We start from the raw sequence: 26,597 nt of genomic DNA on the forward strand, positions 1-26,597 counted from the left end.
GCCCTCCCATCTGGAAGCGGCCAGAGCTGCAACTGCTGTCCTGGCCGGTTGGTGGATTTTGGCCAGACATGTGTTTAGTGACGGTGGAAATAGGGGCCAAGAACCAAGAAGAGCCGGCAACGCTCTCTTAACTTCAAGGAAGGCTCTGCTCTCCACAAACCAGAGGCACGTCCGTCCCGGCCGCTGGGTGAGGTCATTCAACTGCACGGGTGTGGCATCATCCATGGGCTGATGACACGCGGTTACGCCTCTCCAGCCAGGCTGGGCAGGTAGTGCTTTTGCGGTGCTGACCAAGGGCCTGGAGGCTGTGAGGGTCTGGAGGGGAGGAAATGACTTCAGTTCAACCCTGGCAAGACAGAGTGGCTGTGGGTTTTGGCCCCCAAAGTCTGGTGAGATGTCATCTGTGACTGGATAAGGTGGCACTCTCCCAGACCAAGCTGGTGCACAATTTAGGGGTTCTCCTAGATTCATGGCTCCTGCTCAAGTAGGTGGCAGCGATGAGTAGGTGGCTGGAAGAGGGCAGGATTTGTTCAGATTTGTTTTTGTGCCAGTTGCGCCTTTTCCTGGGCCAGGACAGTCGCTCACGCCTTGGTCACTTCCCTTTTGAACTACTGCAATGCACTCTAAATGGGGCTACCCTTGAAGAGCATGCAGTCGCTACAACTGGTCCAGAATGCACCTAACCCTGACCCTCACCAGGGATCCTTATTCTCAGGGGGAAGAAATAAGTTCTCTGGATTCTCTCCCCCAGCACCCCCTCGGCACCCGGTTCCAGTCCCCCAAGATCCCCCAACGCCAAAACCGAGGCAGCCTTTGCCCTATCCCGAAACAGTCTCAGCCCTGCACCGCCCTCTCCTGGTGAAGAGAGGAACTGCACCCATTGCAACTCCCACCTAAGAAAGGAATGACGAGGCTCTTAAAAGGGCCCAATTAAAATAATAAGAATCATCTAAAGGAACAGGGGGCCCCGTCCGCTTTGGGAGGGTGTCCTCAAGGTGCCCCACGAAGCCCGCGGGGGGGCTCTTGAGCCGACACAAGGGTGCGACCCTGACCAGAACTTGCTCCTGGCCCAAGGGATGCCCATCGAGGGGACCACCGCTCGTCCGCGGAGCTGCCCCTCTGGGGACCCCAGGAAGGCTTCAGCCATGCCGCCAGCTCTGCGCTGCGGCTGCTGCTCCTCCCCGCTGCTTTCTGCGGAGCGGCCCCTGCTCAGCAGACCCAGCACGGGCAGTGCCACCCACACAGCCCTCCCGTTCCAGAGACGGAGTGGCATCGGCGAGGGCAGTCCCGCCGGTGCCTCCAGCCTGCCCCTGCGGGGGGGGGGCAGCTCTGCCTGCTTGTCCAGCAGCCCCCATGCAGGGCCGCAACTGGGGGGGGGGCAAGCGGGCAGGTGCCCCGGGCGCCGCGCTGGTGGGGCGCCAAAATGAGCGCGGAATCCACGTTTGCCCCGGGCGACACAGACCCCGGTTGCGGCCCTGCCCTCATGTTCCCCCAACGCCGGCGCGAAGGCGCGCTGCTAGCCACTCTTGAAGGACGCGTCTGCGGCGCGCGGCCTTCCTCCCGCCGGCTCACCCGCAGCCAAGGCCCCGCTCGCAGGCGCCGGTGCAGGCCCCGCTGCTTCCGTCGGTGGCCCGTCGGCGCGGTTGCAGCGGGGTCTGCAATCAGGCCCCGCCTCTGGATCCCCGGCCGCGCTGGTTTGGGCGCCGGGTCCCTCTCGAGAGCCGCCCTCCGGGGCTCCTGCGCAGCCGCCCGCGCGGCCTCCGCTGCTCCGGGGCCCGCGCCGCGCGTCTCTGGCGAAGTTCTGGAAGGGCGGCGGGAAGCGGCCGGCCCCCCTTCGGGCGCGCGGGGCGGCCGAGGCAGGGCGGCGGAGGGCGCGGCCCGGGGCTCAAAGCGGAGCCCCAGGAAGGGGCGCCGCCCGCCAGCCTCGCCCGGTGGCTGGTGTCGCGGGGCGGACATCCTCGGGGGGGGGAATCGCGGAGGGAGGGAGCGAGCGCCGGTCCGCGGAGACCAGGGAGAGGCTCGGGGCTGCGCGCAGCGGCCACGAGGGGCCCCCAGGCCCCGCCTGCAAGCCGGGCGCGCGCCGGGCGGGAGGGCGCGCGGGGCCCAGATCAGGAGCCTTCCCGGCCGCCTTCCGCCTCTGCCCGGAGCCCTCCTGCCCCCGATGAGCCGCCGCCGCAGCAGCAGGAGGAGCGGCAGCGGGGCCCGGGCCCGGGCCCGCGGGAGGGCGGCGGCCCAGGCAAGGGCGGGCCCGAGGAAGGGCGCCCCGCGCGCGCCCGGGCCCTGCCCGCGGCCCCCGAGAGGCGGCTGCGCGAGGGCCGCGCCTCCGTCCGCCCGCGGAGGAGAGGGGGCCCGCCCGGCGGCGGCGGCGGCGGCGGCGGGGCCGGGTGAGCGCGAAGCCGCGGCTGCTCCGGGCGGAGACGGCCGTCGGGTCCAGCCGGTGGCGGGGCGGGAATCGCAGGAGGGGAGTCCGAGCGACAGCTGCGGCCGGCGGCCGCTTGAAGGGCCCCTCCGTCCGACACCTGCTGCAGTGCTGGCGGGCGGGGGGGGACCCTGGAGGCCCTCGATCCCGGCCCCCCGCTCACCGGGGCCGTCCTGCCCCCGCCCGGGCGCGTGCGGTGACGGGCGCCCAGCCTCCGGCGAAGCGGCCCGAGCGGCCCCGCCTTCCTCCGGCCCCGGCCAAGCCCTCCCGCGGCGCCCCCCCGCCCCGGCGCCCGCGGGCCCGGCCGAGGCGGCCCAAGGCGGGCCGTTAGCTTTCCGCGGTTTGGGAAACGCGCTTTAAAGCCAGTTGTAACGTTCCTGGTCCTTGATATTAATTCCCAAGTTCTTAGTCACCATCCATTACAGGATATGAAAGAAATCTTTATTAATTCATAGTGATCAGACACGATTCAGGGATCAGTCTGGAGAAAAACCGCCAATTGCGGACACAGAGACCCCCTTTGCCCCTCCTCATTTTCTAGAGGCTTCCTGCTCTCTCCTCCTGGCAGCTGCGCCGTCCCTCTCGCCGCTTCGGTAGCGCAGGCCGGTTGGCCTGGAAGCGCGGCACTGCGGGCTCAGCAATTACCCGCTGCGTCCCTCCTTCCAGCACAAGCAGGCTGGCTAATCTAACACCACTCATCCCATCCTTCTGCTGGCAGGATTTCACATGCTGACACCAGCAGGCCGCCTCAGGGTACGATCAGCTAACTAACTAACTAATGTGGACCCCTGCCAGGTCAGGTTTCCCCCTTCCTGTACCTGCTCACTTGTCCTTTGCATCGCTTTGCAGGTTTCTCTGTTAAATTTCATGTGTCTTCCTTTCAGCTCGTTTCCCTGACCCACCAAGATGATTCCAAATGTCTTCCCACTTTTAAGTTTATGTATCTGTCCCCTCCCCCCGCCGCTTTTATGTCCTTGCAAATTTTCTCCCTGTTCATCCAAGTCATGGATTAAAATACCAAAGAGCAGAGGATGCCGGACGGAACATTGCGGCTCCTCGCTCGAAAGCCACCTCCCCGCCCCGAAAAAACTGATGAGCGCTGACACTTAGAGTTCCCAAAATGAATCCTATAAATGTTGAGGGTTTTTTTTCCCCCTTTACTCCAGGCTGCTGTGACCTTTGCGGACGTCGCCATCCTTTTCTCCCGAGAGGAGTGGGAGATCCTATCAGACGCCCAGAAGGAGCTGTACCGAGAGGAGATGCTGAAGAATTACGGCAACCTCCGCTTGCTTGGTGAGAGGGAGGGGCTCGGCCTTTGCGGGGGGGGGGGACCAAACGGCTGCCATCTCCAACAGACCCTTCCCTAGCTTGGCACCCTGCCGAAGGGGCTTGGCCCCGAGTCCCGGGTGGGCTCCAAAAGATCGTCTTTCCATCCTGCCTTGCTTCTGGAAGCTCAAGCTGAGTTACGTGGGTGGGTCTCTTCTCACTGTACAGAATCCACGGGATCCCGTGAGCTTGGCTGACGTGAGAAAGCGCTGCTGGCCCAGAGTCACCAGATGCGCTCTGTGGCGAGGAGAGAGCTGAATGGGGTCTGCTGGTGGCGCACAAGGAGGGGCTGCCCAGAACAAACGCTAACAATATTCCCCAAACGACACGTTTTTCGCCTCCTTCTGCCCCGTCTCCCAGGAGGCCCCCCTGTATGATGGGGAAGAGACAGCAAAGCACAACTCCCGCTTTTGAAACCCAGTCAGTACATACAAGGTGACCTCTCCCCACCCAGCTGGTCTTGCACCTTTTCCAGCCTCTCTGCCCCGAGCGCAGTTCCTCCACGGAGGCTGCCGTCTCTGCACAGCTCCTCGGAGGGGACCCATTTCTTTCAGGGTGCCGTAGTGCCACTGCCCCAGGTAGCTGCGCTCTCCTTGACATCACCACGGCCCCTTCCCCCAGCCCTGCTTCGTGGCTCTCAGCAGTCTCTCCACAGGCCTGGTGACTGCCAAACCGGGGCTCGTTTCCCAGCTGGAAGAGGGGGAAGAGTTGTACAAGGACATCCTGGAGAGGGGCGCCCCAGCAGCCCCCTTCCTCAGTGAGTAGCCGCCGTTGTGGAACAGAAGGAAGCTGCATCCCCAAAGCTTCAGGGGCTTGTCTGGGTGATGATGCATGCATCAACCAGCAGGGACCGTTGCCTCCGGAACTGATGGGTCCTGGGGGTTGTGTAGGCCTGCCCTTGATCCTTGCTCCAGCAGGCAGTTGGCACCTAGGAACGATGTGCCAGTCAGCATCCCCTTGTTTTGGTGGTCCCCTCTTTGTCTCCTTACAGGGCACAATTTCCTTTTCTCTGCCTTGTACGGATTCACTGCCCTCTTTCCTTTTCAGGGGTGTCTCTTCCCCTGAAGGTTTAGAGCCTGTTTCTTCACAGGGGCCTAAAACTATTCTTTGAATTCCAACAGTGCAGAATGTATTCTCTGTCTGTTGCATCTCATTGACACTCTCACCCTCTACCGTTGCTCATTGTCTGTTTGGCTTTCTTATAAAAGGTTGCTTCCCCTGCCTGTTTGTGCTGTAGAACGTACTTTCTTTGAACGGATAAATCTGTGTCCTGTCTCATCGCAGCTCCAGTCCTTTGACTTTTTCTCCAAGGATTTCTACGAACTTCCATTTGTTGCAAATATATCCCAGGCAGAAGACAGACAAATCAGACAAGCTTCTGCCAGTTCTCTCTATAGGCTCTTTCACTAAGCTTGCCCCCTGGAAATTGGCTGCCTTATATTCCTTATCGAGCTTAGTGCTTACCCAGTCACTCATGAATAACGATCAGTAGCTTTGAGGACACAAGCTGACAACCACTCACAACTCTGCATGTAGATTCTCAGAACACACAGCTTTTCCGGTCATTCTTCCTCTTACTAGTCATTGCATCAAATGTGGGTTTGGTTTTTTTTTCAGCAAATGGGGAGATGTCACCATTTTTAATGGTGTTTGAAAGGAATTGTTTCACATCCTGGTTCTTTCTTCTAGCAGCTCAGAAGGGAGTTGCCCTTCCTGAAAGGCCAGGTGTACATCAAAAGAGCTACCCTGAAACATTACAGAAAAAAGAGAATCACAAGTGGGGGGGGGCAACCCGGTGACCCAGGAACAGTCCAGCACTGGAGGAGCGTCGTGCAACACAGAAGAAGGGCTACAGATGTAATGATTGTGGGAAGACCATTAACAGCAGGACCAACCTCTCTGCTCACAAGAAGATCCACGCAGGTGTGAGACCCTACAAGTGCCACAAATGCGGGAAGACGTTATATCGGAGCACTCACTTACCTGTCCACGAGTGAGTCCACACTGGGGAGAAGCCCTACCAGTGTCAGGATTGTGGCAAGCTGTTTAGTCAGAAGGCCAACCTGCACACCCACTCTACCACCCACTCGGGAGACAAGCCCTTCCAGTGTGCCGAGTGCAGGAAACGGTTCAGCCAGAAAATATACCTCACCCTGCGCCAGAAGCTGCACGTGGGAGACAAGCCTTTCCAGCGCGAGACGTGTGGGAGGAAGTTCATCACCATCAAAGTCCTGCACAACCACCAGAAGAGCCACCTGGCGCCTTTTCCCTGCGCAAGTTGCAGGAAGAGCTTCCAGTCGGCCACAAGCTTGAAGAGGCACCAGTGGCTTCACGCCGGGGAGAAGCCCTTTGTGTGTGCCAAGTGTGGGAAGGGGCACGCCAGCACCTACCTGCTGAGCTACCACACGAACTGGTGCCACTTGAAAGAGCGGCCCTACCAGTGCAGCTACTGCCAGAAACGCTTCTGGCAGAAATCGTCGCTGACCTCCCACCAAGGCGTCCACACTGGGGAGAGGCCGCACAAGTGCGCGGAGTGTGGGAAGAGCTTCCGCCGCAGCAACGCCCTGAAGAAGCACACGGACCCACACGAGGGGGAAGCCCTTTTCCTGCCCCAAGTGCAGGGGGACATTCACCATGGAAAGCAGCCTGAAGAGCCACGAGACGATCCGCACGGGAGAGAAGCCATTCACGTGCCGGTACTGTGGGAAAAAGTACCGGCATAGCGTGTTGTGCCAGAGATACGAGCAGCTGCACACGGGCCAGGGGCCGACCTGCCTTCAGTGCGGGAAGATGCTGCGCACCGAGAGGGAGCTGCTGATACACCAGAGAGTCCACACCGGGGAGAAACCCAGTGTCCCCGCTGCAAGAGGGGCTTGTTGTTTACTCGTCCAGTCGCTTCCGACTCTTCGTGACTTCATGGACCAGCCCACGCCAGAGCTTCCTGTCGGTCGTCGACACCCCCAGCTCCCCCAGGGACGGGTCCGTCACCTCCAGAATATCATCCATCCACCTTGCCCTTGGTCGGCCCCTCTTCCTTTTGCCCTCCACTCTCCCCAGCATCAGCATCTTCTCCAGGCTGTCCTGTCTTCTCATTATGTGGCCAAAGTATTTCAGTTTTGCCTTTAATATCATTCCCTCAAGTGAGCAGTCTGGCTTTATTTCCTGGAGGATGGACTGGTTGGGTCTTCTTGCAGTCCAAGGCACTCTCAGGATTTTCCTCCAACACCACAGTTCAAAAGCATCGATCTTCCTTCTCTCAGCCTTCCTTATGGTCCAGCTCTCGCAGCCATATGTTACTACAGGGAACACCATTGCTTTAACTATGCGGGCCTTTGTTGTCAGTGTGATGTCTCTGCCCTTAACTATTTTATCGAGATTTGTCATTGCTCTTCGCCCAAGGATTAAGCGTCTTCTGATTTCCTGACTGCAGTCAGCATCTGCAGTAATCTTTGCACCTAGGAATACAAAGTCTTTCACTGCTTCTACATTTTCTCCCTCTATTTGCCAGTTATCAATAAAGCTGGTTGCCATAATCTTGGTTTTGCGAGAGGGGCTACCATTGGAAAAACGAATTGGTGAAGCACATGACGAGCCCGTGCCCAGAATGAGCTGCAGGTGGGTGCTGGGCGCCACCAGAGAGGAAGAAATGGGACAAATGCTTCTAGAACACACCGGAAGAAAGCATGCTGTATAATCCTCTGGTCTCTGTGAGAAAGGAAGCGCTGAGGGTGGGGGGTTTCTTAAAGCCTTTTAAAAAGGTGTGATTCTTATTTCTGCAGAAAAAATAAAAAGCTAAAGGGGCAGGCGCATACGCAATGTTTTCTATTATATGCCAAAGATTCCTTTCGGCCTAATTTTTGAACAAATCATTCAGTGTTTCGCATTCTCTTTCTGTTGGGTCATGAAGTTGATGGATTATGTGGCGTCAAGTTGTTTTTTACTCCTAATGACCCCATAGATAGATTTTCTGTGTCATGAGATTATCAGCTGATAAACCAAAGGAACTCAAAGCAATACAGAACTGCATATCCATGATACATTCTTTATTTCCAACATTGAGTAATTACCTTCTTTGCTACCCACACCCCTTGCGCAATCATTCTATAATGCCTCGTATCTTTTGCAAATCTTAATCTACAATTATTTTGCAAAAGCAGGTTAAAGGTTTTGTGTAATCACGCCATCATGGAGTTCAAGCACGTTGCTCATCCTATAAGGCCTCCTGTCCCAGAGGCCCAGCGAGTCTGCCCACCCTGGCCCTCATTTTTGCTTTCAAGCAGGCGTTCAGTGGTTCCTGGTGCTACCACCTTTCTTCCAGAGGATGCCTCACCTGGGGTCGTCCTGCAGCCCCGCGACGTGTGATAAAAGTATTCATACCCCGCACTACCCTTCTAGGGACTAAAAGGCCAAATTACAAAAGTTGGCACTTTGACAGTGCCATTTTCTGGTCATCTAGCATATGAGTATCTGGTGGGCAGACTCGGCTCTTCCCTCCCGCCTTGGGAGATAAACCAATCTCACATGAAGACTTTATTTAAAAGAAGAGAAGATAACATATTTAAGCACATAGGTTAAAATACAGATTTTCGATGTGGAAGACAAATAGAGTTGCCGAAATCTTGACAATACAAAACTGGCGTTTATTTTCTTTAAAGGGAAACCCCAAAAGAAAATGTAATGCTCCAGTTAGAGAAGAAGATGGCACTGGTCTTCTACAATTAAAAAAAACTTGGAATAGAGAGATTGGAGTGGGATTATTACAAAGCACAAAAGAAGTTATTTTAAAAAGTAACTTCTTCATGCCCTATTTCAATGTTTCTCAACCTCAGCAGCTTCAAGATCGGTGGACTTCAACTCCCAGAATTCCCCACCCAGTCACTGGCCTGAGCTTGATGCGGTCTGGCCTGGAGAAGAGCTTACATTGGCTGCTGGTCTTCACAGCACGTTCGCAGCTCCCCCTGCCCCAACCCTTCCTGTAAGAGAGTCAGAAGCTGAGGAACCTGCTGCAGGTGCCACACGTGTCTGCCTCTTGCTCCATAGTCCAAAGGGGCACTAAGTGGTCAGATGGATCTTGCTACTGACCAGCTGCCTTGGGGCCAAGATCCCCCCCACTGCCGGGTCGTGTTCAGTGCCCTGAGTAGCTTCACCCAGTGCACCCCCTTGCATACTTTTAGTAATGCCTGGAATGCGCAAAACTGGCCTTTTGGCCATATTGGCACCGAAGCATCAGATTCCACCTCTGTTGTCCCTGGAGAAGCAGCGCCCCCGTGTCATCTACTGTCCCGTTTCTAACAGCTTGTCTGGACTCTGCATCCCAGAGTCTGACACAAACATGCAAGTTGCTGGTTTTGCCTCGTGACGCTGTAACACGTATTTTGTAGCGTGACCCTTTGTTCCCCGCCCCGCCCAAAGCAGATGCCTTTGCTGCTTGCTCACCTCTTGGCCCTTGTCCTCTCTCTGCCCCTTTGGGAGACCTCCCTTCCACCATTTTTTTCCCCCTGTGGGAGGATCAGGGTCACGGATGGATGGATGGGGTGGGGGGCTAGACAGAAGACTTCCTGAGTGGGCTCCTGAAAATGGGAGCAGCTCTCAACAGGAAGGGGGTCTCCTCCCCCCATGGGTGCTCCATGAGTTGGCTGGGGGCCCCCAAACTCCTCAGCTCATTGACACCTTCACAAAGTTTCAAGTTGTTCATCAACCCCAAACACTCATTAAATAATTACTTTAACTGATAGTACCACAAATAGTAACATCAATCCCTTGGATAGTCCCATCAACCCTGCAGGGTCCATTTTGACCACTTTGGGGGATCCTGGTTTAAGAGCATGTGCAGTTCTCCTCTGGCAACTGCATTTTTGCTGGGGGGGGGGGGGCTGGGGGCCCTCTATTCTTGCACAGTGTACAAGGGCCAACCAAGTCCCATTCTCCTGCTGCACCACCGTGATGATGGGCTCCGCTATCCTTCGTCTTCTCTCCAGGTGCATCCCAAAGGCTAAAGGGAGATCTAGTTGGCTCATTCCCACGATGATCTGTTGGTCAGGCATCCAACAGGGTGGTCCAAGGGGAGGGTCAAAAAAGTATGCCATGCCCATGAAAAGGGATGGCGCCTTGGTGGTGGTGGAAAAAATCGATCAAACCCACAAAACAGAGGCCACACCCCCTTCCTCCCTGTCTTGGACAGGTGACGGGGTCAGCCCCAGCTCCCCCCTTTGCCTAATCCACTCAGGCCCAAACTGACCCTCCCGGCCCAGAGGAAGCCCCACCACCCCACCTGAGCCAGGGAAGAGATGCCCCTCGCCAGTCGTGGCAAGCCCAGGGCAGCTCTGAGCAGCAGTGGTGACATCATAACATCATGGCAGGCCCAGGAGCCCCAACGCTCCACCCGCAATCAGGGACACGCCCCCCCCCGTCTCAACCGTCCACCTGCTCCCCAGGGGGCTTCCCTGGCTCTGGTGCCCCCCCCATCCCCGGAAAAGCCCCTTTGTCTGTCCAGGGACAAGGACCTGCCCGGCTTCCCCAACGGGACTGGCCAGTCTGATCCAGAGGATCTCCCCCCTTGCAGCCCTCAACCTCTGTCATCTTCTTGGCCGTCCCACTGTTCGGGGTCCCCTTTCTTGCAAAGCGGGCACCCAAGGATGCTTGCACTAGACACCGGTCTTCTCCGCTGTGCTGCGCTCCATTCTGAATTTTCCACAATGGTTACAAGGCGGTGGCTGCCACTTTGACTTTTTTGATCCTTCCTGTGGATGCCCTTGACTCAGCTGCTGCCACTTTCTCGTGGCTCTCCTTGGTGTTCCCAAGGTGCCCACTTCCCTAAAAGCTTTCCAGCCTGCCAATCCAAGCCTCTCCCTTGGGGTCCTGCCTGGTTTTGGCAGTGACTCTTTTTCCAGAGCAAGTCATTAATATCGCTGCCTTGTGCCCATGTTGTCACCTGGTGGGGTTCAGTGGAGCTCAGGAGGGCCCACATTCTGCTCATACACTATATTCAATGCAGTGACTCTCTCCCCACCCCACCCCACCCCACCCCCAGGATTACTGACAGCAGGTGATGCTGCATCTCCTTCCACCTGGGGGGGAAGGGCAAGCTATCTGGGATGGGCTGGTGCTAAAGGGGACCGTGGGAAGCCTGTGACGCAGAGATCTCCCCCCATGCCTGTGCTGTGAATTATGGATGACCATGTTCCCATCAGTTTGTTTACAAAATTAGGAAGCAACTGAACGAATAAACAAAAAAATTCCCTTGTCCCCATGGCCATCCTTCTGCAGAGCTGCGCAGCAAGCTACGTGGGGCTTACCCCTTGAAACACTGTTATCTAGCAGGAAGGCTGGAGAGATCAGCTGCATGTGCCAAGAATCACTGAATTCTGGTCTTCCTTTCAAAAATTAGGGTTGGGAAGCTCTATGTTAGGAAAATGAACTGCTTTGCCCCCAGCATCTGTCTTCAGGAGGTATCAAGGCATCCTCCAAAGGAAGACGTCTGGGTACCAGCTCACCCATGCATGGTAACGCGATGGAAAAATATGAAATGAAGCTGCAATCTCCCCCCCACTCCTGTTGCAAACTCTTTTCCTCATTCCCTTGTCTTCTTCTTCCCCCACTTGCATATGTACAGACAGACCAGCCCCAGGCTTCTCCAGGACCCAAGAACAACCATGTTTCTGCTGCTGAAATAGCCCTCCAAGGAGGCTTTGTTAACAAGGCGAGACATGTCCCATCCTTGTTAACAGCGGGATCCTTAGCTGGGGGGTCTGTTGCAAAAGGGTGGCTTTGTTTTACAATAGAAAAATACCTTTTCCTTTTCTGTGACGTCTACCTCACTTCCCCAAACACTTGTTCTGGAATCAGATCCCTTAATTTCCTGCCTCTCAACTGCAAAGTGTATAAGAATGTCTGCCTTTCTATTGCTCGGGGTCCCCCTTTCTTGGAAAACAGCCCCCCCCCCATCATCCTTGCAATAAACAGGATTCCCTTTCTTCGGCAAAAGTGCCACAACAGTTTCATCACTGGGATGCAGAGGCCTAGAAATGTGTGTGTGTGTGTGGATGTGTGTACTCTGTGGGAGATCCAGACAGACTTGTGCCCAGGAGAAGAGGATGGGGGGGGGGCTTCCTCTGTGGCAAAAGCTGGGCACAGGATTGCGCTGGTCTTTGCCCGTTTCTGCTAGGGGGAGGGGCAGAGGCATTGGGGCATGCAGGGAGCCTCCTCACCCACCTCTGGGAGCCCTGCAAAACACTTGCACAACGCAGCGGCAGCCGGCAGTCCTTCCTGCCTACTTCCCTTTCTTTATTCTTTAGTTCTCTCACCAGCCCAGTCTTCAAAGGCTCAGCTGAACAGCCATACGAGGAAAGCAAGATGCCAACATGAAACATTGCAAAAAAGCAATACATTTAAATATACAAAAACAAAATGGGGATATACTTCAACCCTGAATTATCCCCAGCCAGCCAATGCCTACTCAAGCCAGAATAGTTGAGACTCACAGAACGCTAGAGTCGCAAGGCGTCCTTGAGGCCACCTAGTCCAACCCCTGCTCAGTGCAGGAACCCAAGCTGAAGCATCTCTGCCACGACGCTGGACAGTCTCCACTTTTCTTTTGTTCCACCAAAAGGCTTCCCCCACCCGCACAAAAAAGGTGACTCTGGGGGTGTCTCTCTTGTGGGGAGGAAGCTGCCGCATTCACGCTTTGAGGCCATCCCTGTCAGGAGACCGTTGGCTGCCTTTTCTTGCACCCCACAACGCCTGGTCACTCAGGGAGAGGGCCTGGAGGGCACTCCTGTCAGAGCTCTGGGGATACAGGCCCCAATTATGCCAATGCCCTTCTCTACCAGGGCACGATGCCTATGCCATAGTGGGGGCAGTGGCTGTCATAGGAAGGGGACTGCCATCCCACCCCAATTGGAACTTCCTCGCTAAGAAGCCGTGCAGAAGCAGCAGGATGGTTTGCTCAGCCCACAACGCCGCCCGCCCGCCCAGTGGGGTGGGGTGGGAATGGCAGGCAGCGCTTTGGCGGCTCGGAGGGGCGCGTTTCCCCAGCGCAGGCAGGCACCCGCGTGTCCAGCTGGGCGAGGGCGCTCTCTGCGCAGGTGTGAAGCAGCGGGGGGAGGGCGGGCAAAAGGCAGGCGCAACTACAGAGAGCCACCAGCTTTTCGGGACCTGGCACCGCCTCACGGGTTATGTGGCTCGCAGCCCCCCGGGGAGCGGCCCCCTCCGCCCTTGGCTGCCCGGCCCGCCCGCTCGCCTGCCAGGGGCGCGCGACCGGCAGGGGGCTCCCACGACGCCTGGGTCCGGGCCAGGCCCCCGGGGGAGGGCCGGGCCCCGCAGAGCAGGTCGGCCACCCAGCGGGCCCTCCGCCCCGTCCCCAGCGGGACTCGCCGCCGCCGCGCCAGCGAGGAGCGCAGGTCCGGCAGGATGGCGACCTGGGCGCCGGCGCAGCGGAGGGTCCGGGCGCGGGCGGCCTCCAGCACCGCCGCCTTGTCGGCCAAGCGCAGCAGGCGGAAGACCAGCGGGCGCGGCTTGCCGGGCGGCTCCCGGGCCGCCCCTCCGCGCACCCGGCGGGCGCTCTCCACCTCGGGGCCCGGCGCGCCCGGGGCCCAGCCCAGCAGCCCCGGCAGCGTCCGCCGCAGGAAGCCCGCGGCGTCGCCCCCCTCCGCCCCCTCCGGCAGGCCCAGCAGGCGCAGGTCGCGGCGGCGCGAGCGGCTCTCCAGGGCGCGGCAGCGGCTCTCCAGGCGGCGCGCATAGGCGCCCAGGCCGCGGTGCTCCAGGCGGAGGGCGGCCAACTCCAGCGCCCAGCCCCGCGCCTCGCGCTCCAGCCCCAGCACGTGGCCCTGCAGCCGCGCGAGGTCCCGGCAGAGGGCGCCCACGTCGGCAGCCAGGCGGCCCAGCTGCTCCGAGGGGCCCCGCGGCCCCGCGGCCCCCGCCTCGGCCGGGCGCTCCGGAGTGGGGCTGGCGCCGCAGCCGCAGGGCGGCGAGGAGGGGGCCGGGCCGGGGCGCCGCTTCTTCGGGGCCGCGTCCGGCGCTGCGTCGGCAGGAGGTGGGGCGGCGTCGGCGGCCGGGCGGCCCTCGTCCCTGGCTGCGAGGAGGAAACGGAGAGAGAGCGCGCGTGAGCCCTGCCCTGCTCCGCGGGCAGCGGGGCGGCCGCGGCGAAGCCCCGGTCCGACAAGCATCCGCAGGACCCGCTTCTGCGCGTGGTCCGAACAATCTCGGCTTCTCCCCGCTCTTTCGGACCGGCTTTTTAGGCTCCCCCTCCCTCGGCCTCCCCAGAAGGGAGGAATCTGCTGAGCTGCGAAATTTCATGTCTCTTGCCAAGCCCCCCACTGGGAGCCCCCCTCCCTGCAGTGCCTCCAGCTCAGCTGACAGCAGTTGGAGTCGGGTTTTGCCTGCGCTCCTGCTGGTCCTGCGAATGGGCTAAAAGCTCCAGGGCAGCCACTTCAATCTGGGAATCTTCCAACCCCGCCCCCCCGTCCCCCCGTCCCCCGCCTGCTTTTCCCAGGCAGGCGGCCATGGAGCTCAGCCTTGCCCAGGGCGCGAATGAGAGGCGAGCCACCCTTCATGCTTTTCAGCTGGCCTCACCTGTTGCAGGTGCTCTTATGCTGCCTGTCTTACGCGAGGCAGAGAGGCTCCCTGGCGTGCCACGCTTGTGCGCAGAGGACCTTGTGCTCAGTGGGCATGAGTGGCCATTCTGCTGGGGGGACGTTTCCACGCCACAGGCAGGAGGGCTTGAGGAGAAGGCTCCTGTGTAGGCGCAGAGAGACCCCTCTGGTTAACTCGACGGGGTTGCGTTTCTCCCTAAACGCTTCCCTGGGTTGGTCAAAGCCAAATATGATCCTGCTCTTGATGGCCTGAATTTCCCAAGGGGGGCAAGAAGTGCAGGCTGCACTGCCCGGGCACCTCTCCCTTCATCAGGAAGCTCTGTGGCCTGGGTTCCTGCCACCCACGGGGCTGTTGCATGCATACCTCGGTTTAAGCACAGTGGCTTTTAGCAGGGGAGTTTTGGTTACCGAATTCGGCAAAGCTCAAGAAGCGAATGAGAGATGCTGTGAGAGTGCAGCCCCTGAGTCTAGAAAGGCCAACTAAGTGCCACAGGGACAAGGCAGGGGCCTCTGTATCCACTGGCACCTTGTGGGCCTTGCCAGGCCAGGCCTGGTCCACCAAACGCATGGATCAGCACATACAGGTGGTCCTCGACTTACAACCACAACTGGGACTGGAATGTCCATTGTAAGTTGTTGTGGTCGTAAGTCGAGTCACCACATAACCGATCCCGATTTTACAACCATTTTTACAGCAGTCATTAAGTGCATCACCATGGTTGTTAAGCGAATCCAGCTTCCCCAATGGGCATTTTTTGCTGGAAAACGGCAAAACACATCACAAAGCATGATCGAGTTACTGCAGGACACTGCAACCGGTAGTAAATGCCAAGTGCCTGAAATCAATCATGTGACTGCGGTGTGTGTGTGTGTGTGTGTGACATTTCAAGATGCCCTGAAGTGCTTTACAGGCCATAAAGCACCCATTCTGAGGCCATCATAACTTCAGACCATCATTAAACCAACAGTCATAAGTGTAGGACTACCTGTATCCTAAAACTCCAGTGGGCAATTAATTCCTACAGTCTTGGGGAAGGCTGCCAGAAGTTTCACAAAGCTAGAGAAGATGTGCTGGATGACCACTCCCATCATCACTGTCCAACAGGTTACGTTGTCCCACAGCTGCATCCCAGCAAGAGGATCCTCCTTCCTTGGGGACCCAAAACTACCCTCAGTGGAGCCATCTTCCCCATGAGCTATGCCAGGAGGTGGCAGCCCCAGGGTTCAGGCTGCACCTCCGAGGTCTGCCCAGGCCATCTTCCAGCTGACCACTTGATTCAAGGGCTCAGCAGATGCTCAACTCGGGTGGCAGAAACGGGGGCCAGCATGTCTGCTGTCTCACTGGAGGAGCAGCCCAGAGACTCACCTTCCCAGGACCTCTTTCTGGAATCAGCTGCCTCCTCCTCCTCCTCGTCCTCCTCCTCGGGCCTCGACTCTCTGGGCTTTTTTCTGGCTGAGGGGGGGCAGGGACCGGTGCTTTCATGAGTGATCTCCTTGAGGCACCTGAGCAGGCCCTGGAGGGGGCTGCTCTCGGTCACCCCCTCTGGGCAAAGAGAGACACCAACCTGCAATTGGCTGATGCAGAAAGATTTGCTGCAAACTGGTCCCAGCTCTGCCTGGCCACCGGTTTCAGTTAATGCCGTCTCTCTCCTCGCCAAGAAAACCTCACCTGGTGTGCCAGCAGTGCATTGGCACCCTCTCCCATCAAAAGGTTTTGCATTTGGGGCCACCGCAGGTGGAGCTGGAGGGGGAGGTTAATTGTCCCACCCTCTTTTTCATCCCCCTCCCCTGCACTTGGCCACGAGGGGCAAAATATAAAATGGGAACACTATGGCTGGCTGAGGGCAGTCAGTTTAGCCCCAGGGAGACCTGGGCCTGTTTCAGGCTGCGTTTGACACCTTTTGGTTCACGATAGGCCCTCCCCTCCTCGACTCAGTTAAGCCTGTTGTGAGAAGAGGGCCCCTGTCTCTTTCCCAGGGCCTTCAAATGGGGCCTGGAGAACAGCTGGCAGAATAGTAGGGGCCACCCAGGTGGGCAGAAAGCAACACCCGCCCCCCCATTTTTCATGCCAGAACCACAATACATTCCCTGTCAAAACCCAAATCACCTCCTGCCACAGAGGGCCCGCTTGCCTTCCCTTCCTCACCCTTTGGCTCCAGGGGATCCTGAGGGCTGCCGGGGGGCCGCTGGGAACTGTGTGGAAGGTGGGCAGGTATTTCAGCCAGGTAAGCAGGCAAGCCTTGGGGACGGGCAGCGCCTCTCCTTTTAGCTGCAGGAGACAAGCAGGCAGAGACAAGGGTCACCCCTAAACTTCATCCCCCTTCGTGCCCGAGGGTCCTGGAAGGAAAGACCCCTTCTCGAATCCAACGTGAATTGCAGAGACAGAAGAACCTCTCCGTTCAGGTCTTGCCAGACTTCGGCAATGGAGGAAGCCACAGCTTTTGTTAGACATCCTGCCTGCAGTCCTAATACTGGAAGCTGTCTGGCCTCCGCTGAGTAGGCAGCAAGCAGGGAGGCCCCGTCTCAGCTGAGGCTGCCCACCTTTAGGGCCAGGCTGCGGCTGTGGCTGCCCCTGCGCTTCCGCCAGACTCCAGTCCGTCTCCCCTCCAGGTGCCCTCCCAAGGGCGTCGGGGGCTGCTGTGCTGGAACAGGTCGGGGTCTGGACTGTGACTCTTTGGCCGCTCTGCAGTTCGCGGGTGAAGGTCTTGTCCACAAGAGCTGCGACGAAAGGAAAGCACTCCGGTGAAGAACACAGGACGGGCTGCTGCCACGGTTTGGCGCCACAAGCCTCAGGGATGTTTCCACGTTTCAGAAATGCCCAGAGGTCACACCCACCACCTGCCCTTTGGCTGCCATGCAAAACTCTTCCTTCTTGGTTACACCCTCAGAGCCCCCGAGGGTCTCCAAAGAAGTCTGCCCTCCAGCCAGCATGGACTCTCCCCCAAGACCCTGGTTTAAGAGATCAACTCAGTGTCATAAAAAGTCACCTCCATCTTACGTACGTGCGGAAGGTGCCCCATCATCCCTTGCTTCAGATGCCCCAGACGTCGCATCCTGCTGAGCTCCGGGGCAAAGAGGGTCGCTGGAGTAAAGCATCTGTCTGGCCACAGGGTCCTTCGCCTCGTTCTCTGGGTTGGCAAGCAGGGATGCAGAAGGTGCTTTATCACCCACATCAACAAAATTGGACTCTGGCGTGGAGAGCAACCTCTCCCCCTCTGCTGGAGGACGACGAGCAGATGGATGCTTCCTCTCAGACTCCATTGCCACTTTCTGTCCCACAAGGGCATCCACCTCGGATCCTTGGAACCTGTCTAAAAGGTACAGAAGCCTTGTAACTGGAGGTGTCAAAGACAGAAGGTCTCATCTCTCACACTCGCTCCCCTCTGACTTAGCAGCGCTCTTTCCCCGAGAACTTGAGAGAAGACCTTTGGCTCAAGGGACTCACTTTGGAAGTCTTCTCCCCAATAGCACCTCCCACTTCCACTCCTCTAAAAGCCCAGCACTCTCCAAGCCCAGCGCCAGGCCCACCTGGCGGCTGATGCCGACCTTGGCTGCACTCCCACCACGCTGCACTTCCTGGGCTCCGCTGGTCCCTTTCAGTTTCACTGCAGCTGAAGGAGGAGGAGGAGGAGGAGGATGACGACACACTTGGCGTGTTGAGATAACTTGGCCTTTGTATGGGGATGTCCTTCAGGCAGTTCATCAGCCTGTGGAGGGGAGAATTCTCGGCACCCACTTCCATGGGCGGGGAAGCCGAGATGCTCGGGGCACACGGTTGCAGAAAGCTGTCTGCAGAGAAGCAGAAAGGCAGGCCTCCGTTAGTGCTGATAATGTGGCCGAAGCTGGGTGGCTGGACTGTGAGGATCAAACCGGGCCAAGCTACGTCCTCTCCAAAACGTTGGTCCGATCTGGCACAGCCCCCCCGCACCCAATGAATTCCTACCGTTCTAAAGTCCGACTGCACTGCTTTAAACTGCCTCCTTTATTCCCTACCCACATTCTTTCTAATTTCTCTCTTATTAATAAAAATTTTATTGGCCAGAATTGAATTTCCCCAAATTCCCAGCCCCTGCAGACAAGAGAGTCGTGGTCTAACGCACCACAAGGGCAGAGAGTGGCCGCTTGAGAGCATCCACTGAGGAGATCAGATTTCCATCTCCCTGCCTCGATTCTCCAGAGAAAGCCAGGAGAAATCACGGAGGGCCGGATGCCTGGGGAGAATCATTATGCCAAGCCCACACCAACCTCCCCGCCTTTCCTCTTACCTCCCGGCCACGGCCGCGGTGATTCGGCCTCCGTTCCCTGCCATTTCTGAGCACAGATTCTGCGCCCTGCAGGGTTGGCATCTGGACGGCCGGCTCTGCTCAGGGCAATCTCCTTCAGGCAATTCTCCAGGCCCTGGAGGGGTGGGATCCTCAGCGGACTTGCTCCTGTGGGCAGAAGGTGAGTGGCTGCTCCTGTTTGAAACGCACTGTTCACAAACCCCACAGCGCCCCCTTTTATTGGGGAATAAATGATGCCTTGCATTCTGCCCATTTTTTCCCTTTTTAAGCAAAAGCCAGAAAAATGACCAGAGGGGGATGGGCAAGGCCAAAGAAATTGAAGAAAAAGGGCAAGAAAGAGGGTCCTCCTCTCTCCATTGATATTGCCAGGAAAGGTCCTAGAATCTTCTGCCAACGGTGTTGCATGAGTTTTTAATTTTAATCTTATTATTTCATTTATTTTTCAATTATATAACCGCCCACCTCACAAACAAGCGCTCTGGGCCGTGTTTGTGAGCCAAAGCACCCCACCCCAAACAACAACCCCCCCTCCCCCAGGGTGCCGAAAACTGCTCCAGCAGATGCTGCCAGCCACCTCCTGAGTGAGTGAATGTACTTCCAAGGGCCGAAAGAGGCAGGACCTCAGCACACAGTTGTGGCTGCACCTTGACCTTTTGTCCCTGCCCCCCCGCAGATATCCCTGAGTTGTCGAATCCAGATGGCTGCGCTGCCCAATGGCAGCTGAGCTAAACTGGAGCCACCCCAGAGTGTGTTGTCCGTGTCGTCAGCCAGGAGGACCGTTTCCAGCAGAGCGAAATGTCTGCTTCCTCCATGGTCTGAGCTTTCCGTTGGGGGGGGCGGGGGGTCCCCAGAGCTGCCTCTCACCTTCCTCCATTCTGGCCCATCGCCCTGGCTCTGGGGTCCACTGGCGGAGTCTGTCTGGGGAGCTGCTGATGGAGGAGCTGACTGCCGGGGACCCTCGCTGCTTCCGGATGTCCCTCAAACACTTCTCCAGGCCTTGCAAGGGGGTGCGATTTTGGCCGAGTCCTACCAAGTCAGGGAGGCCGATATAAGTCCTGATGTAAGTGTGGCAAGTGGGACCACACCAGACTGGAGCCTCCAAGCGGGGAGCTGCCTCTCACCTTCCTCTCTCCTGGCCCACGGTCTTGGCTCTGGCATCCACCTCTGCGGCCCATCAGGGGAGCTGCTGGTGGCCAGTGGAGAGGCCTGGCTGTGCGAACCCAACGGGTGCTCCTTCAACCCCCACCCGAGACTTTGCAAAGGGCTGTGGACTTGGCCAAGCTCTGCGAAAATAGGCAGGTGGAGATGATGCCAACCAGCCTTGGCCAACCATCTCATGCGTTGGTGCCTTCTTTTTTCCCTGTACCAGCGGCGAAAGCCCACTGTTCCAGATGGTTCCTCCTGCTGCATCAAGGTGTGCCAGGCACCTTGGCAACTTTTGAGTGGCGGCCAACCTACCCCGGAGGGCTGCTGCCTGCTTGAGATCACAATCACAAGCCTTGGCCAAAGGGAGCTGTTCTGCCAAGAGACAACCCCCCCCCCCAGATGTCCTGGCTCTTGAGGGGTCAGGGCCCACCCACTGCCCAGGCCCCAAAAGGACCTCGCCCTCTTCCTTCCTCCTCCACTTGCCTTGCTCTGGAGTCCACCAGGGAGGCCTGTCTGGGGAGCTGCTGACAGAAGAACTGACGGCAGGGGAGCAGGGCTGGATCTGGGCGCTCGGAGGACGCTCTTTCAGGCCCCTCTCCTGGCCTTGCAAAGGGGTGCCAAGACCTGTGGGTAACAGGGCACAGAGGCTGAGCGTCGCTGGAGAGCCAGGTGGCATGGAGGTTTTGTTGCTGGCCCAGGGCCGGCAAGAAGAAAGAGTGGGTTGGCGTCCTCTCTAAAGAATGATGGAACTTCCCTGGGTGACTTTTGGGCAACCAGCCAAGCCTACCTCACAGGGTTGCAGTTGTAGGGGAAAAAAACGGAAGGGGCAATTGCTCCAGGAGAAAAGGTAGGACATCTAGCCGACCAACCGGGCATGGGCATGGGCATGCCTCTTCTTCAGAACAAGATTTCCCTTCAAAGATGTGAAGCAACCATGATCCCATTTTCTCCCATCTGGCCTCCCAACCCAAAGGATTAATTTTTGGATATTTGTGCAGGCTCTAGCAGAGCACCTGGGGGAGGCGGGGGAACAGAGGTGTCACTGCGTCACAACACCTTGTGCACATGCCGCAACCTGAGTCCTCTGCACAAGGGTGCCATGGCACACTGTGGGTTCTGCCAGACACCTACAAGACCATTCTAAATAATCGCCCAACTAAATCGAGCATCAGCCGAGAGAGAGAACTGAAAAACTCCACCGATCTTGTGCTTTCTGGCAGCATGTTTTCCCACACAGCCAGCCCCCAAAGATGGAGGACCAAGCTGGAAGAGGGATCCAAGAGCCAGCTGGAACAAGCAAACGAAGGTTGATCCCCCATCCTTGAAAATACCAACCCTAACTCTCTGCGGGGGAGAAGGACCATTACAGTTGAGGTCAAGGTACAGAGGAATAGCCTTAAATTCGGCCTCCCAATCCACACGGGGTTTTCATTCCCTCAGCTTCCTTTAAGAAGGCATCAGGAGCTTCACTCTCTGGAGAGGCACCCGTGGAACCCAGTAGACACCCCCAATCCATGGAACACCGACCGTCCAGACTGATGGGCTAAAAGATGGGCTGACAAGTTTGCGCTTGAGCACAGTGAACACAGCCCAAGTTTGGCCCACAGAGTTTGGAGAGCTCTTCTGTGCCTTGGGCTATATGGCTCTACACGGGCAAGGGACCCGACACCCGCAACGGCCTTGCCCAGACCCTGCATGGCTTTATTTCACAAACCCCAAAATTCCAACAGGCCCTTGAACAAGCTGGAGCTGGAAGGCTGGCATTGGTTATGGAGCGAGCTGACCTTCTTAGGCCGTGGCTGTCTCCAATTTCCGCCATGCCGGGTCTCTCCCTCAGGCACTGCTGGCATATCCGAGGAGCAGGAAAGGCTGCTGAGCCGCCTTTTCCCCGAGGCCAGCGTCTGGCCCTTGTGGAAGAAAAGTATCAGGAGGGGGGCCTGCCAAGAAATGAGGAAGAGAAGAAGAGGCAGGCGGGCAAGGTGCTGAGGCATTGTCCTCCATCGGAAGGAACCCAGGAACGTCAGAACAGCTGCTTAAAGCTCTCCTTTACGATCAGTGCTTCTTAACCTTGACAACTTTAAGATGGGTGGATTTCAACTCCCAGAATTGAAGATTCTGCCCTGCTCCCTCAGCCCCATTGCCCCTGCAGACACCAATGGATACGACTAGCCTTGTGGATTAATTTAAAAATACATACAGGTAGTCCTCGACTTACAACCACAAATTTGTCGTTAAGCAGAACAGTCATTAAGTGAGGCATCAAGTGACTGCATCTGATGTTACATTTTTTGTGGCAGTCGTTAAGTGAATCACATGGTTCCCCATTGGTTTTGCTTGTCAGAAGCTGGCTCGGAAGGTCGCAAATGGCAATAACATAACCACAAGACGCTGCAACAGTCGTAAATACATGCCAGTTGCCAAGTGCCAAATTTTGATCAGAACTGTGGGGACACTGCAACGGCCGTCAGTGTGAGGACTAGTCGTAAATCACTTTTTCCAGTGCTGTTGAAACTTCAGTCGCTAAACAAATGGTCGTAAGTCAAGGACTAGCTGTATTATGCGTCTCTAAGGCCTCAGGAGACAAACATCCCAGAGAAGCTGAGCATATTTTTCAAACCCTCCAAATGTCTCTGGCAACTTAAGCTAATAATTTAAAACATTTAAAACAAAAAGATCTTTTTGAACCCAGAGCAGTTGCTCCTGGTGCAGGACAGATTAAATACATCAGAGGCAGGTTTGCATCCCAAGGATCCTGCATTCCCCCTTTAGACTCTGGAGATCAGGGAGGTCTAGGCAGAACAAGATCATAAGCCACAATGATGCCACACACACTGTGACATCATTTGTATGATGTCATGGTATGTGTGACATCACTTGGGTAACAGTGTCCTATGTTTGATGCCATCCATAAAGAAAGGCCAGGCGGAAGGCAAGGTGGCTCTCCTGGCCATGATCCACGGGGAGCAGAGCACAACCCCAAGCACGGCTGGTGGGAGAAGCCCCAAAGAGCTACCCGGGTTCTTCCTCTGGATAGGCTGGGCACCACTCCCATCGCGCCCAGTTGGTATGTCCTGCTGGATGGGGATGACAGGAGGTCTGATACAACATCTGGCACGCCCCAATCTGGGGAAGAGAGATGCACAGCTGGTGCTGGACTCTGGAGCCCTGAATGAGCGAGAACGGACCTCCCTGTACGTCCCACCCCGCTGTCTATTTGAGGGTAGGCCACGGGACCACCTCCTCCCCAGCCCCCGGCCTACCGATCCTTCCCCTTCGTCCCACTTTCCATCTCTCCTTCTCCGCTGCTGCTCCTCTTGTGCCCGCCAGGACTCTGGAAGGACGTGGTCTGGGGACGGGGATGTCCTTCAAGCAGCTGAGCAACCCGTGGAGAGGGCTGGTGGCCGGGCTCCAGTCTGCGCAGGGAGAAGGAGAGGGCAGCTCAACCAGAAGGGCACCAGACTCTCCAGAGACCTCTCGGGGGGCAGGAGCAGACCCCAGGCAGGAGGCACGTGACATCATCGTGGTTTCTGTCTAACAGCCACGGTTGGGACCCAGCCCGGAGGGAAGGGAATGGTGGAAGCAGAGAAAGGTCTCTCCTTCCTATCATCCTTCACGATGGGCACCCAGGTGCACCCAGATGCAGCCCCCAGGCCGGGCAGGGGTGGAGACTCGGGGCCAGCTCCTGCTGTCTCTCTTCTCCCCTTCCAGCACCTGCCCTGGGCTTGGCTTCCCTTCCGGAGTTCCTGTGATTGAAACTCCCGCCATGTTCTGCTCCCTCTCAGAGCCGGCTGGGCAGGGCTGTCACACCTCCTGCTGAAGGGCCCCGTCCCTCTCGGTGTGACCCCCAACACTCCCTCTCCCCATGCTGCAGCTCAGATTTCCCCATCCCATCTCGGCCTCGCATGCAGGGACGGTCATCTTGACTTTTTTCCCACTCCCCTCAGCCAACCAGCGCGTGCATCGTGCACCACACCCTTCTCCACGTCTCCCCCTATTGTTCCTTGTCTATCGACACATGCACACGCCATGCCACTCAAGTGGAGGACGCAAGACTGGGGCAGAGACGGCAGCCTTTCCCCCCCACCCAGACATGCCCTCCAGTCCCTGCCCTACGTGGTCTCCATCTCACCAGCCGAATACGGCACCCAGAGTCCCAGCTTGGACCCGGATTCTCTGGTGCCGAGAGACGAGCTGCTCCTCAGAGGGCCACAACAGGGGTCCCCCTTCCCTTCCGAGATGTCCTTCTGGCCTTGCAGGGGAGGCTTTTCCTCAGCCGCTGCCTCAGATTTAACTGTGGAAGTAAAATGAAGGCATCCCCACTGCAGCGGCTTGCAGGGGGTGGAAGGGACTGCTCTCTTCCACGCCACCCCCCGTCTTGCCAGCTCTCCTCCCCAGTTCAGATCATGGCCCTCGGCATCTGGAAGCAGAGCAGGTGGCCGGGCCAGGCAGAGAAGGGGGACAGGAGGCATTGTGGTCCCAGGTTCCAAACTGCAGCTGGGGGCAGACCAATCAAGACCAGCTTCTCCAGCCCGTCTTGGATGACAGCCCTTCCATAGTCCCAACTAGCACAGCTGGGAAGGATGGGCTTTGTATTACAAGACATTTGAAGGATGCTGAGTGAAGGAAGGCTGATCTTGACTGCTGTCACTGACCCCAGTCCTGCCTGAAACACCTAGTGGTGGAAGCCAGGACTTTTCGCATGCAAAGGGTTTGCCTTTGAGTACAGGTAGTCCTCGCTTACCGACCATTTGTTTAGTGATGGTTTGGACTTACAACAGTGCTGAAAAACCAACTTGCAATCGGTCCTCGCACTTACGACCATTGCAGCTTGTCCACCCCCGGACACATGATCACAATTTGGGTGCTTGGCAACCAGTTCACATTTACGACCATTGCAGTGGCCTGCGGTCATGCGATCACCATTTTCAACTTTCCCAGCCAGCTTCCAGCAAGCAAAATCAATGGGGAAATGTGTGACTCACTTAACAACCACATGGTTTGCTTAACGACTGCCATAAAAAAATTTGTAAAATCGGGCCGGATTCCCTTAACAACTGCTTTGCTTAGCAACCAAAATTCTGGTCCCAATTGTGGTCATTAAGCAAGGACTACCTGTAGCTTCCTCCCTTCCCCTCCCCTTCCCCAGCTGCAAGCCCTCTTCTCCCCTGCTTCAAGGGGACCGTGAAACCCAGCAACAAAATCCACCAGACCTGGAAGAGGAAGCTGACCGCGCACAGCCAAGGCACCAGATCTGTCGGGGGCCCTCTCCCCGCTTCCGCCTGCCCGGACAATGACAACACCAGCGGCTCTCTCCAGGTCCTGACACGGGAGGGTGCTGGTCATCTTCTCCGCCTTGACTGCAGACAGCCAGAAATGCTGGCCTTAGTTGGTGGGTCAGCATGTCGTGACAGCCAAGCCACCGCATCAAGTCACCCCCTGGTTCATTTCACTGGCCGTTTGTTTTGCTGAACCAGAGTTAGGGTTTGGCGTGCTGTTTGAGCCCAGGGCAAGGGCAGGCGCGGGCGCTGGTCCCTTCCCTCTTTCCAGAGGTGAACCTTTTCCCCACCAAAGCCCCCAGGTAGCGAGGAAACCGCACCCAACAGGATGGATCTGCGATTGGCAGCTGCAGGAGCCCTGGCAGACCGCAGGTCGGGGCAGCCAAGCTGTGGCGTACCTGCAGGAAAGGGGCGGCCCTCCTTTCTGCCTGGGGGGCCCACTCTCTGGCTGCCTTCAGGCTGGCAGGTGGCGGTGTGCCCCCAGGATGCAGCGGGAGGGCCGGACCCTCCTCCTGGGCGGCAGGCCCCAGGCTCCTCTTCGGCAGCTTCCGTCTTAACTGCAGACAGGACGAAGGGAGAGGAATTAAAATCCAGCCATTCGGAGATAACAGCTGATGGGGAAACCCAATGCCTTCGTTCTAACGGGCAGCATGGAAAAGTTGAAAATAATTTGTTCTGGCTGGCACAGGATCATGGTATCAGTTGTTTAAAAAACATATTCATACATTTTTATAAAACATGCCAGTATCTCAACAACTCTTAAAACTGGCCTAAACCTTACACATGCAACGGGCGTCTTGCTGATCCCATGGGGGGAAAGCTAATTTTGAAAATAGGTCACACCAGACTCTTGCCTCAGGAGCTCTCTCCCTCTTCATAACAGTTTTCTATGTACAGGTAGTCCTCATTGAGTGACCACAATTGGGACTGGCAACTCAGTCATCAAGTGAAGCAATCACTAAACAAAACCACAACTGTGCTTATGATGTGACTTCAGTTTTACAGGCCTGCAAAGGTCCTAAATGTGAGGATTGGTCACAAAGTTACTTTTTCATCACCGTTATAACTGCAAACGGTCGCTAAATGAGGCAGTCGCTAAAAGAGGACTACTTGTACATAAGGAAAACACAAGCAAATTTAGTCTGCATACCCAGAAACTGAAGTCTAACCAGACCCTGTAGAGCCAAATGGGGCTTTCACCGTATGGTACAACAGGGAACCCATTTTAACAAAATGCCTGGACCTTTGGCCACAAGGGTTTCGTAACTCAAAGGCATCTGCTGAGGGTCCATTTACTTTCGAGTAGCTTTCCCGATTTCCACTCCCAGGATTCCTTGTGTTGGCCATGCTGGCAGAGGAGTTCTGGGAATGGGAGGCCTTTGGGTTGGCAAAGGCTGGTTGGCAGAAAGAAGCCTTTGGCTCAAGAAGCTGTTGCCTCCTATGCCTTCAAGGTCTGGGCAGACTCTCCCAAGAGCATTTGGTTCCCCTGCCATCTAGCAAATATTCCTGAGATCAGCGATTCTGTCACACTCTTCCTAAGGAGCCACAGGAAATGCCG

General features: G+C 57.0%; 3 protein-coding genes across 3 annotated transcripts in view; 2 read left to right on the plus strand and 1 right to left on the minus strand.

The window, feature by feature from the left end:
* Positions 1 to 3,552: 3,552 nt before the first annotated feature.
* Positions 3,553 to 5,544, plus strand: LOC134496123 (zinc finger protein 485-like). The gene is made up of 3 exons (XM_063301878.1): positions 3,553 to 3,712; positions 4,401 to 4,502; positions 5,438 to 5,544. Exons 1-3 carry the CDS (start codon positions 3,553 to 3,555, stop codon positions 5,542 to 5,544), a joined length of 369 nt encoding a protein of 122 aa, XP_063157948.1.
* Positions 5,545 to 5,693: 149 nt separating this feature from the next.
* LOC134496124 (gastrula zinc finger protein XlCGF7.1-like) lies at positions 5,694 to 6,468 on the plus strand. The gene is made up of 2 exons (XM_063301879.1): positions 5,694 to 5,738; positions 5,854 to 6,468. The coding sequence occupies exons 1-2, from the start codon at positions 5,694 to 5,696 to the stop codon at positions 6,466 to 6,468; spliced, it is 660 nt and encodes a 219-aa protein (XP_063157949.1).
* Positions 6,469 to 12,113: 5,645 nt separating this feature from the next.
* The window catches only part of KRBA1 (KRAB-A domain containing 1), a 28,307-nt gene continuing 13,823 nt past the window's right edge, over positions 12,114 to 26,597 (minus strand). Inside the window, exons 11-24 of the mRNA XM_063301880.1 lie at positions 25,438 to 25,596; positions 24,974 to 25,120; positions 23,893 to 24,054; positions 23,024 to 23,176; positions 19,795 to 20,387; positions 19,482 to 19,731; positions 18,600 to 18,764; positions 17,863 to 18,123; positions 17,337 to 17,645; positions 16,876 to 17,052; positions 16,442 to 16,603; positions 15,701 to 15,877; positions 14,315 to 14,476; positions 12,114 to 13,814 (exon numbers count right to left, since the gene is read on the minus strand). Of these exons, the coding sequence (XP_063157950.1) occupies positions 12,910 to 13,814; positions 14,315 to 14,476; positions 15,701 to 15,877; positions 16,442 to 16,603; positions 16,876 to 17,052; positions 17,337 to 17,645; positions 17,863 to 18,123; positions 18,600 to 18,764; positions 19,482 to 19,731; positions 19,795 to 20,387; positions 23,024 to 23,176; positions 23,893 to 24,054; positions 24,974 to 25,120; positions 25,438 to 25,596 (3,782 nt within the window). The 3' untranslated portion in view covers positions 12,114 to 12,909. The remainder of the gene's footprint in view (positions 13,815 to 14,314; positions 14,477 to 15,700; positions 15,878 to 16,441; positions 16,604 to 16,875; positions 17,053 to 17,336; positions 17,646 to 17,862; positions 18,124 to 18,599; positions 18,765 to 19,481; positions 19,732 to 19,794; positions 20,388 to 23,023; positions 23,177 to 23,892; positions 24,055 to 24,973; positions 25,121 to 25,437; positions 25,597 to 26,597) is intronic.

This window comes from Candoia aspera, chromosome 4, assembly GCF_035149785.1.
Source record: "Candoia aspera isolate rCanAsp1 chromosome 4, rCanAsp1.hap2, whole genome shotgun sequence".
NCBI lineage: Eukaryota > Metazoa > Chordata > Lepidosauria > Squamata > Boidae > Candoia > Candoia aspera.

Coding starts and splice junctions, on each gene's coding strand:
- LOC134496124 (XM_063301879.1), top strand. CDS start 5,694: ATGCGGGAAGACGTTATATCGGAGCACTCACTTACCTGTCCACGA. Junction 5,739..5,853: donor ACTCACTTACCTGTCCACGA/GTGAGTCCACAC, acceptor AAGCCCTTCCAG/TGTGCCGAGTGCAGGAAACG.
- LOC134496123 (XM_063301878.1), top strand. CDS start 3,553: ATGTTGAGGGTTTTTTTTCCCCCTTTACTCCAGGCTGCTGTGACCTTT. Junction 3,713..4,400: donor CGGCAACCTCCGCTTGCTTG/GTGAGAGGGAGG, acceptor GTCTCTCCACAG/GCCTGGTGACTGCCAAACCG. Junction 4,503..5,437: donor CCCAGCAGCCCCCTTCCTCA/GTGAGTAGCCGC, acceptor TTCTTCTAGCAG/CTCAGAAGGGAGTTGCCCTT.